Source organism: Cylas formicarius, unplaced genomic scaffold (genome assembly GCF_029955315.1).
Source record: "Cylas formicarius isolate icCylForm1 unplaced genomic scaffold, icCylForm1.1 PGA_scaffold_7__23_contigs__length_41026272, whole genome shotgun sequence".
In the NCBI taxonomy this organism is placed as follows: Eukaryota; Metazoa; Arthropoda; class Insecta; order Coleoptera; family Brentidae; genus Cylas; species Cylas formicarius.
In genome coordinates this window covers 6,109,676-6,123,666 of record NW_026844352.1, presented here as the reverse complement: position 1 = coordinate 6,123,666, position 13,991 = coordinate 6,109,676, and the positions used below count along the sequence as shown (strand labels likewise).

General features: G+C 34.7%; 1 protein-coding gene across 1 annotated transcript; it reads left to right on the top strand.

Annotated features, from left to right (window-relative positions):
• The first annotated feature begins 582 nt into the window (after window positions 1-582).
• LOC132705490 (uncharacterized) lies at window positions 583-10,760 on the top strand. Its single transcript, XM_060676091.1, has 3 exons — window positions 583-602; window positions 1,318-1,909; window positions 8,048-10,760. Exons 2-3 carry the CDS (start codon window positions 1,406-1,408, stop codon window positions 8,330-8,332), a joined length of 789 nt encoding a protein of 262 aa, XP_060532074.1. The 5' UTR covers window positions 583-602; window positions 1,318-1,405; the 3' UTR covers window positions 8,333-10,760.
• The last annotated feature ends 3,231 nt before the right edge of the window (window positions 10,761-13,991 follow it).

Genomic DNA, 13,991 nt, shown 5'->3' with positions numbered 1-13,991 from the left:
AAAGTATATGAAAAAAAAAAATGCAATTTTGTGTGATTAAATTTTATACCACAAATATCTCCAAAAGAATGTTATCGATATAAACGTAGTATGTCTTTTTTAATTAGAAATTATTATAGTTAAAAAATCACGATTTACCAATTTGTGAACTCTCCAAAAGTCATAATCTTTAGGTTAAACTCTACAAAATCTTCATTGTTGACACACAAAAACTAGCTGCTTGTTATCTTTAGAAAGTACCACGTATGAGCTCTTAAGATTAATGGGAAGATCATCCTCATTATAGTTTTGCATTTTCGATTCAGTCTCATATGTAAATAACCATGTCTTATCACCAATAGATTCGATATATTGAACCATTTCAAAAATATTCAAGGTCAAAACTTCAAGAATTTAAAGAAAAGTAACTTTTTGTTCTGAATTTTGTTATTGACTGAAAAATAATTATCGTGAAATGTTTTCAATTATTCTTATAAGAAATTTAAATCTCTACGGAATTAAGAAAGATTGGGTCGTGTGTTTCGCAGTACTAATTAATGAGAACAGTTCTTTTCAACGACGAAAGTTAATAAATCAAAACTTCTTACACGGTTGACTGACTGGTAAGCGTGCCTAAATGAATCTCAAGTGTCTTATCGGCTTCAGTGTCCTTATTTAACTTTAGTAGTTTTCCACAATTTAATTATACTGTTGCATCATTTTTTCCGTTTAATTATTAATTATTCATTAATAACAATGTCGTATTATTGTCTGATATCTATAGTTAAATAATTTAATTCAGTCAAATTGAGAAATCGTGTTAAATGGCATTTCGCACTGTTTTAGTTTTAAAACATGTGCATATCTGCAGACGAAAACGAATTTTTGCCACATCATTTTCGTTTGTATCATAAGAAACATTAAACCATCTTCGGTACTTTTGTGGTGTGGATATTATGCCGAAAAAGTTAATCATCATCACGTCAAAATGAACATTACGCATTAATCGCTACTACGTTTCGTTATCGTGTTAATGCTAGCAGATTAACAAAACGCGAGTGGATAATTAGTTACACCGTTTATCTAATAGATCTATCTATCCTGTATCGCTCGTGTACGGTGACGATTTGCTTGCGGAAAGCTGACGAACTTGCTCAAAATGCGCAACCTTACGATCTTCGTTGCATTCGTCGCCGTCGTCGCCATCATTTGCGGTTACGCATATTCCGTATACGGAAAACTCACCCATTTGTTCGACAATATTAACCCAGTGGTGTTGACACTCGATCAGCTTTGCCACTTTATCTTGACGGCGTCGAATCTAATGAGTGTTTTCAGCATCGTCAGGGTAAACGAGTTCCAAAACTTGATAACGGCGATCACCGACGACATTCAAAGGGTTAACCGTTGGAGTATAGCCTTGAGCATGCTGGTCGTACTGCTACTGATAACAGACGCGTTGCTTCTGCTACGACTCGCCGGGTGGCCTCATTTTAAGTACTACGTGGCGAAAGATGTGCAGTTTTATTTTTTCAACGTAACGTTGATCACGGTTATAAATTTGGGGTCCGCAGTGGTCGACCAGTTTAAAAACATTAACGAGTCTTTGGCTCTCATGGCGTCCAGATGGTACGATCGCGGGACAATCACCTTAACAGTACGGAAGGAGCGAATTGGATACAAACCGGATTCCTTTCCTGCCGAACTGCGACGTTTACAGCAGTACCATAACCGTCTCTGCGACTTGATCGACAAATTCAACGAGGTGATGGGCAGCGTGCTCCTGTTGGCGATACTGTACATCGTCACCAGCTTGCTATGGGATGTCAGCGCGGTTATCGAATTTTTCGTTAAAGGCTGCGTTATCGAAGGGGTCCGTCTAGACGACTTAGTCCTGCTGGATTTTTTATTCTGGATACTGATATCGATCGTGAGTACGGCGTGCGTTATTAGCAATAATAGAGCAATATGGTCTGTTCATAGATATAATAAGAAAGTGACCAATTGCTTTTGAATGGGATTATTCAAGGGTGGCCATTAACATACAATATTAATACAATAATACAAGAATATTACCTAAAGTTTCGGAATTTAAATTCAGGTAAAATTGTGGTCCGTAATAGAAAATAATTTTATACCTACCTGTGTTTAATATTTTTTGGTTCGGTATACGACTTAGTTTAAGTTTATTGGTAATCATTCTTATTTCGTGTGTAATACAGCGTGTGTTGAATCGCGTGCGAATTATGTAAAATATGTCTAATGTATCTCAGGAAATGCTCCCGCCCAAATGTAGGCAACACTATTCTATTGAGACTAAGGAAGTTATAAGCAATGCTTATTTGACTCTCATTAAACGTGGTGCCAGCAAGCAAGCACCTTTCGAAGAAACGGCCACACTGACGAAAATTCCAACATCAACTGTACATCAAATTGTGAATAATCCCATTTCAGCGAGGAAAAAAAGAAGAGATACCAAATAGAGGTATAAGAATAACTATTTTGCATGCTGGCTCTAACGATGGTTGGATTCCAAATGGACTTTCTCTGTCTGCGAAAAATTTTAAAGATTCTTCTCTGGATTACCATACCACCGCTGATTTATTTGAAAGTTGGTTTAAAAACAAACTAGTTCCAAACATTCCTGCTAATAGCGTGATTGTAATGGACAATGCAAGTTATCACAGTAAACAGTTGACTAGAACCCTCATGTGACACAAAAGCAATATAAGGACATTTACTTTCACGAAAATTATACCAAAAAGCAATTAATTGAGGTTCTACAAAGCTTGAACCTACAAAAGGAATACGTCTGTGGTAATTATGCAAAAAATCTAGTGCATACAGTTTTAAGGCTTCCACCTTACCACTGGATATTTAATCCCATTGAACATGTTTGGCACCAACTGAAATCTGCCATTCATCTTATCAATGTTTTTTCCCGTGTCAACTCCAATGTCCTCAAACTTATAGAAACCGAATTTTTTAACATCCCTTCACAAAGTTGGGCAAATTATGTTAAACATATAGAAAAAGCAGAACAATCGTATATCCATATTGCAAATAATATAGAACAAATAATAATTAGAACAGGGGATGATAGCGATAGTGATACTGGTATATTATGTGAATAATTTTAAGTAATTTAAGTGGGTAATAAAAATGATTTGTAATTTTATTTCAGATTTAAAAATAAATACATACATAAGTAAATAAATATTGTTTAGTATCTTTCCTAACAAAACTTCAAATAATTAAATTATAAGCAAAGTACGTACATGTTCGGTCATATTTCATTCTTACAGCTTGCCCGGGTCTTTCCTTAATTCGTATCAGTTAGTCATTTTCTTATATCTATGAACAGACTTTACCCTGGTATTTTTTCCTGCCAGTTCCAACTAATCGAAACAATCACCATATTAATTTTTTTTTTCAAAGAAACTTCCACAGGCTACTGTAATACTTTTTACAAAACCTCTGGATTCCTCCTGCGTCGGTTTTTGCTGAGTCGAAATTGCTCACTTTTCGCGCATCATCCTGTTGGCTTCTTCAGAGCTTGACTCAAACTGGCTCGTATTTTGTTCTGTACCTGATTATATATTGTTTGAGGGGGGCGCTAAATTTGACTGTTTAAAGAAAAATATGTTCCCTCTAAGCATTTTTCAATTAGGGTAAGAAGGTTTGGTTCCAGATTCTCGAATTTTTAATTTAATATATCTGAAATGATGTCGAGAGTTTCAGGAATAGGAACTTTGGTAAAGAGGGATTCTACGTCGAAACTAACTAGAATATCTTGTGTATCTAATGTAATGTAAGTGAAAAGAATTACGTACGGAACTGTCAGTTTTCCATGTAAGAGGTTTTAATAAGGAAGCTAGATATTTTGCTAGAGAATGTGTTGCAGAACCAAGGGTGCTGACAATAGGTCGAAGGGGTAATCCTGGTTTGTGAATCTTTGGAGTAACAGATTTTTTCACGGAGTCTGATAGAGAAGAAGCCTTAATAACAATAAGGTTGCGATCCATAGATGACGTAGGATCTATTTTAAGTTGACGATATGATCCGCCTGTAAGAATATCTGAATCTTTTCCTGATATTCATTTGTGTCCTTGACTACCGTAGCATTTCCTTCATCCGTTTTTAGGATTACGATGTCTGGATTGAATTTTAGAGATTTTTGGGCGATGCGTTCAGGCATCGGATTTAGGAGGTTTTGATTTTTTAAGTATTTTTGCTTTTTCAAATCGAATTTCATTAGCTGTTTGAGATGGCAGTTTGTTTAGGATAGATTCGACATTTGAAATGGTTTCGTCTTCTGGGATAATACGTGGCGCAAGGACGAAGTTGGAACCTTTTGAAATAATTAATTTTTCAGTTTCCGAAAGTGATGTAATTGATGATACTTTTATTACAGTGTTTGGTAGTTTAGAAGAGTTTGATGGTTTTCCTAGTGTTGACGTTAGTTTTTCAAATTTCTGAAGAAGCCAACAGGATGATTGGCGAAAAGTCAGCAATTTTGACTCAGCAAGAACCGACGCAGGAGGAATCCAGAAGTTTTGTAAGAAGAATCACCATCTTACACGTAGAAAACGCTTTTTAAGTATACCATGATTGTTGTAAGAGCGAGATTTATTTCCAGGTACCCCCAAACTAACTGCTAATTTTCGCAAGCTAGTACAACCTAACGGGTCCGAAGAATATAACGTCACATACTCTAGTAGGCAGTCAGAACCGAGAATAGTTCGAAAGAAAGTTACTGTGAACTTGCTGAATTGCTCGAATATGGTACACCATGATTCAGTAGAAATACTGATTGTCGCACTTGAATTCTCTTTAGTTTTTGTTTACCGGTTCCATCGGTTCGATCTCCACGATTAGATTGCTAAAGATGTTTCAATTGTTTAAATGAATGCAACTTCCTCGAGCTGGAGCAGTTCATTGTGTTTCGTACCATTTGATGTTGTGATGTTTGGTCCATGCCTCAGAATTTCACCCCTCATTGTGTGTTTTCTATGTTCTTTAATTCTTAATTTTTTTTTGTTTTTCTACATTTTCCTATTGAGTCAATGTTTTGCTATTAGCTGATTTTTTCTGAAATTTACGTATGGGACCGTAAGGGAGAGACATCGTTTTGCTGTTGATTTCCTTTTATAATTTTGAAGCAAATCCTTTTTAATAGTGCTTCATTCTACATCGAGTGGTGCTTTGTGATGATTAGACTGACAATTAGATTTCACACATTGATTGTTTCTATTTACAAGGACGTCTAGGAACGATAGACAACCCTTCTTCTTTTTCTTAATGGTGTATTTAATGTACGGTCGCCAAGAAGAAGCTGTCTGTCTGCTCCATTTCAAATCGTGAAGGTATCTTCAACATATTGAAGGCAAAGCGTAGGTTTAACAGTTGCCGCATTTGTTGTTTGAAGTTTGTATGTATGTGTATCTTCGTCACCACCTGTGAGAAACGGTCATTAATTCTTGCTGTGACATTAGTACAAAAGTGTGCTATTAAATATAATAGGAACTCAAAAACATGGAAACTTTTTTGGCAAAAAATATAACGAATGATTTTATATTTTGCCCTTCTTCGATCCAAAGCGAATTTTTGGTAAGAATATTTATCTGGCGCTTTTAGATTTATAAGGGCTATACCAATATAAAACTTGAAGAGTAAGAATTTCATGATAGGGGTTTTATTTTTAAGTTTTTATTTAATTTTTTGCTACATTTTGGGATTAACCTATGGTATATTAGAAGGACATTATCACAAAAGTTAAATATAGGTGATTTTTGTGTAAAAAGAGATATGTACAGGGTTACTCATTACATTTTTGACGCTCACCTACATGGTTAATTTTCAAAGAAAGAAAAAAAAGTGCAAATACAAGAGTTTGACGATTTTTGCTCCATTATCTTATGCAAATGTCAGAAAAAAACAAACGACGATCTATTTATGGAATGTTCTATATATTATTTAGTTTATTGACAGTTCATTTAGCTGTTTTTGCTAGATTTCAGTTTTAACATAATTATCATTCGATTTCTGGATAATAGCCATATTGTTTTAAAATTGTCAAGTCTGCCTATATATATATATATATATATATATATATATATATATATATATATATATATATATATATATATATATATATATATCAGACCTCTAAACAGTAAATAAAACTGGCCCCGACGTCTCACAAACCCAGTATGATATTCTAGTAAAATTAAATATACTAGTTTGTTAATATAAGTTAATATTCTATTTTTTCTTATAAAGTCTTTAATGTTATGACACATTTTCTTGTCCTTTAATAGAGTTTGTGGTATTTTATTAAACACTTGAATGCTTCTGCATATTGGCGAGTCTTGTTTCTTTTTGGTTCTTGCGTATACATTTCTTAATTTATCATTGTTTCTTGTGCTGTAACTGTAAAACTGTCCATTTCCAGCCAGTTTCACTTTTTTTTTAATCAGTTTGTTTTGAATTAAGTAATAAATTTTGTTTGTTCTAGCATCTTAAGTTCACATATTTTTAAGTAAGGTAGGTTTGTGTAGATTTCTTCGCTAGACATATTAAAGTTCATTGCAAATATTACTTTAAGTGCTTTATTTTGTAGCCCTTGTAATTTATTTAGCTGTGCTATGCTGGTGTTTCCTGAACATGTTAACAAGTATCTCAGGTGTGGCTCTACGAAGCTATTATAAAGCAGCTTGTTTTTTGATTGACTTTATTGCACCTAGCATTGTTACACTTTTGTCAATTACAGTCTTAACATGATTATCCCAAGTTAGATTTTCAGAGATAGTTAGCCCTAGGCATTTATATTCACACACTCTTTTGAGTGCTGCTTTATTTATTTTTGTGTTTAGGTTACAAGATGCTTTAAATATCATATAAACTGATTTTTGGGCGTTTAACGAAAGTCTGTTATAGCACAGCCACTCAACATACTGCACAAAAATTTACTTTATTAAAAATTTCTTCAAGCCGTTCCGCACTATCACCCGAGTAAACTAATGCAGTGCCATCAGCAAATTTGAAGTACCTTGCTTTTAAGTTTGCATATTTTAGGCTTTGTACATGGCTATAGAATAAGATTTAATCAAGTGATAGCACACCCCACGAAGTCCCATTTTATTTAATTTATTCATCATTAGCCCTATATTGACCGTATCGAACGCCTTTTGAAGATCAACAAACACTGTTATTACATATTTGTTTTTAACCAATTTATTGGTCATAAATTCCAGCATATCAATAACTGCTTCTTGCGTATTACTTCTACTTTGGAATCCATATTGATGGTTGTCAAATTTAATTCGATAAATGTTATTAACCTTACCTTAGTAATTTTTTCTAGTACCTTGGACAAAGTGATTTTAGCCACTTTCAGTTCTTCAGGGTAGTTACCAGTTTGCAGGACATTATTAGTAAGTTCTACCATTTTTTGTCCAATGATATTGATTAGTGCCTGCAGACCTTTGATGCCTGGGGCACAAATATTTTTTAATGAGTTAATCGTTGATGATTTAAAATATATGCTAGCAACAACTTCTTCTTCTTCAAAATTGGTATTGGAATGTTGCTATATTTTGTTGGCTAAAGTTTCTCCATTTTTTGAAAAGTGTATATTAAATTCTTTGATGCATTTTTTGTTTTTTTTTGTTGATGTTCGCTGTTTCCAGATATTCTTAGAGTTCTATTTTGCTTTATAAAACTTCTTTTCAGCGTATTGTTTCTGGAGCGTTGTTCTTCGCTGTTAATTTTTTTCCATCGAACGTATAGCTTCTCTTTTGTAATTTTATTATTTAAAATTTTTCTTCCTCAGTATAACCCATTGAAAATATCTTAAGCAGCAGATCTGAGACTGTGCGCATAAACGGAAATGTTTGAGAGTCTAATAGGAATGTTACAGTACTGAACTCGTAGATATACTCTAATTTTGGGCCCGTAACTTGAGATTCTGATAAAACTATAAAAACTGATATAAAAGTAAACATTTATCATCTATCAATAACACCTCTAGCTGCGTCAGGAAATTCCGATAGTTTTCGTTTTCCAGGGACAAACGATGTTCATGGCGCGTGTCGGCAACGCCGTGGTCGATGAAAACAAACGCACCCTCAATTATTGCTATGAGTTTATGAACAAATTGCCGTCGATTCCGGATACTCTGGTCCAAAGGATTCGCGACAACCTGCGCGAATTGGCCAACCAAGTTGAGGCGAGACGACCGGCCCTAACGGCCGCCGGTATTGTGAAAATTGACTTTCGAATACTGGGGATCGTCACAACCAACACCGTCACTTACGTCGTCGTCGTTTTACAGTTTTTGTTTAAGCAATAGTCCCCTACGCCGCAAACATGAATATATTATATTCCATGCCTTGTACCGTGCGTTCAATTGTAACTTTTTTGTTTTTTCATACTTCATATTTTTTTCAATTGAACACCCTGTGTGCAATACTGTAACACACTTTTTATTTTAGGCCGCTCGTTTTTGACAGATCGGCAGAAATAGCAAACTTTAATATAATTTCAAAGAGTGCCGTGACTGACTGCAACAACAATAATTATTTTAAATTAAAGTAGAAGAAAAACAATAACAATGACACACTAAAGTGTAAATAATAGTAATAATAATAATATGTCTCTATTTCTGTTTATCCATACTATCCACAAATAACCGTTTTCTTTTACAAAATGAATGTATATATATATACATACACAGAAATGGGCGAAATCCAGATATGGATAACATCAGTATGTTAGCCACCTGGATCTATTTAACCCAACGGATTGAGAAATGATAACTCTTTTTTTTATGGCGACAGCGATAGCACAATAACAGAAAAAAAAACATTTTTACTTCTTCTCACACTTATTGACGTATCCTATTTTGCACACGTTTGTTAAAGATAGACTGTGCTTTTTTTTTAAACTTTATTTTTCGAAAAAATATCTGGAAGCATAAAATTTAAATCTATTCGGAGTCAGGGCTTTGAAGTTATTAGGAAGACTATTATACAATTTAGCTATATTAGAGGAAAAACCACGCTCAAATAGTATTGTTTTATGTAGACGAGGAGTTATGGCGCCTCTAAATCTATTATTAAAATTATGAACATGAGATCTGCACAGATATTGAGGACTTTGATAAAAACAGGCTCCATTCTTCTGCTCTCCATGTTCAACCATTTAGTCTCTACTAGTTTATGTGATATTCTCTCTAGGCGTCTAATACCGTATATTAGTCGCAAACATAAATTCTGCACTTTGTATATCCTTTGTTTTTGCAATGCTGTTAAACAGTTTCCATATAAAATATCACCGTGATTGAACACAGAAAGCACAAGAGACTCGCACAATGTAATTTTTATTTTTCTTGAGAGATAGTGACGACTATCATAGAGCAGTTTAAGCTTTGCATATGCTCTCCGGAAGCAGTCAGAGACATGACTCTCAAATCTCAAGTCAGAATCGAAGAAGACTCCCACATTTTTTACGGTATTTTTTATAGGTATGGTAGTGTCCCCAATGTTGATTGTAAGCATAATACAATATTTCTTAGGATTTAAGAATAGCGAGTGTTTCAGTGAAAAACATTGTAATTTATTTAGATCTCGGCACATGACTTGACAGCCCAGACGAACGCTTGTGCTTGGCAGTTTTCAAGGGTCGTAGCCAGATTTGACGCATATATTGCGTACAACCACGGGCTCAGTATTGAACCCTGCGGAACGATACTGACAACAGTCACCTCGGTGGAAATTTTATTTTCAATGCAGACTCTCAGTAATACCGCTTGCTCGCTAAGACCAACATAATAAAGAATTGCAAACAGAATTTTTCCGTCATCTGCGGTTCTTAAAATGTCATCGCTTACATTGGCTAGCGCAGCAGAACATCCATGGTTTTTCCTAAAACCCGACTGGGTTTCCGTCAAGATTTTATATTGTTCCACATAAACAGAAAGCTGTTGATTAATTACTTTTTTAGAAATTTTTTACATACATGGTAGTACACTAACTGGCCTCAAATCTTCTAAGTCAAGCGGGTTTTTAACCTTTGCCAGTGGGTGGCAAGTCTCTGAGTATACTGATTTTGTAATGCAAAAGTTAACAAACTGTATCCTCCTTTGACATTGTCCTGCACTTAGTTTTTGGGTTTTATGAAATTTAAATGCATTCTATTATACATTATACATATATTTATACATTTTACATTATACATATATTCTTTCAGGACTGAGTTGATTGATCCCCGAGAAATACCTATCTCTTCATATACTCTAGTAATGGAGGAAATTGGATGAGCTCCATAGAATCCTAATCCTTATCTTCTTCATTTAAAACATTACGATTCTGGCATACCTTCTTAGTATTTAATACCGTTTCCTGCAAACTTCTTTGCCAGTCTTGGAAACATCTGTTTTTTGAAGGAGCTCGGCGCTCTGGGTAAAGTCTAATATTTACTGAGGACGAGCTTTTATTATTCAGAAAGTATACTTGATGCATACCACTCCTTTTAAAAAATACTAAATTGCCTAAAAACCATTTTAACAATAATGACTCTCAACGATAATTCTGTATACTAATAGTCAAACAAAAACATTTTTATTTGTCAGTCAGGGCTCTCAGGGTGTTCAATTTAAAAATATATGATGTAGGCTTATATGTCAGAAAATTGCTGGTTTGTTTTATACGGCACTAACCCTATATTTTGTTTTTTGTTTACCTTATTTGAAAATCACTAAGTTTATTCATTTTCCTCAATTCCCCCCCACTATTAATAATAGCCCTTATCGACGATATTGGTGTATTTGTAACCTCTTATTGAATTTGAATAAGTCCTCCTCTCCTGCCTTGTCATTCGAGTAAGTATGATTTCTTTGTTAATGGCTTTAACCAATACCAATAGGTAAAGTCTGTTCATAGATATAAGAAAGTGACTAACTGATACGAATTAAGGAAAGAACCGGGCAAACAGGAGGAATGAAATATCACCGAACAGGTCCGTACTTTGCTTAGAATTTAATTATTTGGGGTTTTATTAGGAAAGATGTGGCCGTTTCTTCCAGAGATTCTTGCGTGCTGGCACCACGTTCAATGATAGTCAAATAAACATTGTTTATAACTTCCTTAGTCTCAATAGAATAGTGTTTTCTACATTTGGGCGGGAGCATCTCCTGAGATACATTAGACTTGCACATATTTTGCATAATTCGCACACGGTTCAACACACGCTGTATTGTCCTGGAATTTTTCCAGTAGAATTTTTGATGGCATAAACGGATTTCGAGAATTGACTGTTCCCCTGGACCCTCGCAAACGTGATTTTTAACTTTTGTAAAATATTTCCCGACCCCCAGGTCGCCCCCAATTTCAATAAATTCCATTAGGGGACCAAACACCATTTGCTTGCCAAATTTGAAGTCGACAGCTTCAAATTTCGGACACTTACCGAGTTTCATAGCGATGTCCATAAAACATGGGAAAATACATACATATTTTGCATAATTCGCACACGATTCAGCAGACGCTGTATTACACACGAAATAAGAATGATTACTAATAAACTTAAACTAAGTAGTATACCAAAGCAAAGAATATTAAACACAGGTAGGTATAAAATTATTTTCTATTACGGACCACAATTTTACCTGAATTTAAATTTCGAAACTTTAGGTAATAATCTTGTTGCATTGTATGTTAATGACCATCGTTGGTCACTTTCGTATGTCTATGAACAGACCATACCACTTCGTTTTGCATTCATAAATACTTCATGTACGGCAATTTGTAGGACTGTAGCCCAACTGTATGGAGCCAATAATAAAATTTCGTCATTTAAGGGCCTATTGAAAAACTGTTTATTTCTATCGATGGCGAAGCATTGTAAATGAGGCCCAATTATTCGTGTTCCGCTTTATAAGGTCGTCGTGATCTTTCTGTTAATATAGCCACTTCAGCTCTGCATTTAATTACATAATTACCTCAGTGATTTGTTCTCTTTGTTGCTGCAAAAAAGATTTAATATATTCTGGCACAAATCGTTTCACTTTCGATAACCAATGAGGCAATGTTGTCGGCTTTTCTGCATTAGAGATTGGCAATTTTAGACACTTTCCGATTATTACTAATTGATGAAAAGTGAAAACTTTGCTTTCGGACGCGTAATATTTTAATAAGGTCTCGGACATTGAGCGATTTCTATGGATAATTATATATCGTGCAAATTGAATTAATTGAATGAATTAAATTCTAAGAGTATAGAAATCGGTTTGTAACGATGACGGTAGCTGTCAATTCACGGCGGCCATCTTTTTTTTATTTTCCCATGTTTTATGGACATCGCTATGAAACTCGGTAAGTGTCCGAAATTTGAAGCTGTCGACTTCAAATTTGGCAAGCAAATGGTGTTTGGTCCCCTAATGGAATTTATTGAAATTGGGGGCGGCCTGGGGGTCGGGAAATATTTTACAAAAGTTAAAAATCACGTTTGCGAGGGTCCAGGGGAACAGTCAATTCTCGAAATCCGTTTATGCCATCAAAAATTCTACTGGAAAAATTCCAGGACAATACAGCGTGTGTTGAACCGTGTGCGAATTATGCAAAATATGTGCAAGTCTAGTGTATCTCAGGAGATGCTCCCGCCCAAATGTAGAAAACACTATTCTATTCAGACTAATGAAGTTATAAACAATGTTTATTTGACTCTCATTGAACGTGGTGCCAGTAAGCAAGCGTCTTTAGAAGAAACGGCCACATTGACGAAAATTCCAACATCAACTGTATGGAAAAATGTGAATAATCCCATTTCAGCGAGGAAAAAAAAGAAGCGATGCTGACATTTTCTCGAGTGTAGATAAAAGTGATCAAGATATAATACGGTGTAAAATTTACCAGTTATACGAGGAACAAAGCGGGCCTACATTAGACATCTTAATTAGGAGGCTTGAAAAGGATGAAACCGGTGTTAAATGTGGCAGAACTATCTTATGGAAGTGTATTCAACACATGGGTTTTAGATTTTAAAAAATTGACAAAAGACAAGTTATAATGGAATCTTTTAGAATTCGGAAATGGCGGCTGGCATATCTAGAAAAAATTAGGATTTACAGAGAACAACAAATGCCAATTATTTACTTGGATGAAACCTGGTTCGATACTTATGGTACCCCAGTAAACGGTTGGGTTGACTCAACCGATAAGTGTAAAACAAATGCGCCATCAAAAAGAGGTAAAAGAATAACTATTTTGCATGCTGGCTCTAAAGATGGTTGGATTCCAAATGGACTTTCTCTGTCTGCGAAAAATTATAAAGATTCTCCTCTGGATTACCATGAAGACCCCACCGCTGATTTATTTGAAAGTTGGTTTAAAAACAAACTAGTTCCAAACATTCCTCCTAATAGCGTTATTGTAATGGACAATACAAGTTATCACAGTAGACAGTTGACTAAAACCCCTTCCACATATCACACAAAAGCAACAATCCAAAACTACATGTATAATAACGACATTTATTTTCACGAAGATTATAATACAAAGCTTGAAAATTCTAGAGCATACAGTTTTAAGGCTTCCACCTTACCACCGTATATTTAATCCCATTGAACATGTTTGGCACCAACTGAAATCTGCCATTCGTCGTAACAATGTTTTCTCCGTGTTAACTCCAATGTCCTCAAACTAATAGAAACCGAAGGTGTTAACATCCCGCTACAAAGTTGGGCAAATTCTGTTAAAAATATAGAAAAACCAGAACAATCGTCTATCCATATTGCAAATAATATAGAACAAGTAATAATTAGAACAGGCGATGATAGCGGTAGTGATACTGATATATTATGTGAATAATTTTAGGTAATTTAAGTAGGTAATACAAATAATTTGTAATTTCATTTTAGATTTAAACATAAGCGCATACATAAATAAATAAATATTGCTTAGTGTCTTTCCTAACAGAACCTCAAATAATTATATTCTAAGCAAAGTACGGAC

Bases quoted from the DNA above. Each gene is read 5' to 3' on its own strand.
- LOC132705490 (XM_060676091.1), top strand. From the start codon at position 1,406: ATGCTGGTCGTACTGCTACTGATAACAGACGCGTTGCTTCTGCTACGA. The intron at 1,910-8,047 runs GTGAGTACGGCG...TTCGTTTTCCAG, and splicing joins TCTGGATACTGATATCGATC to GGACAAACGATGTTCATGGC.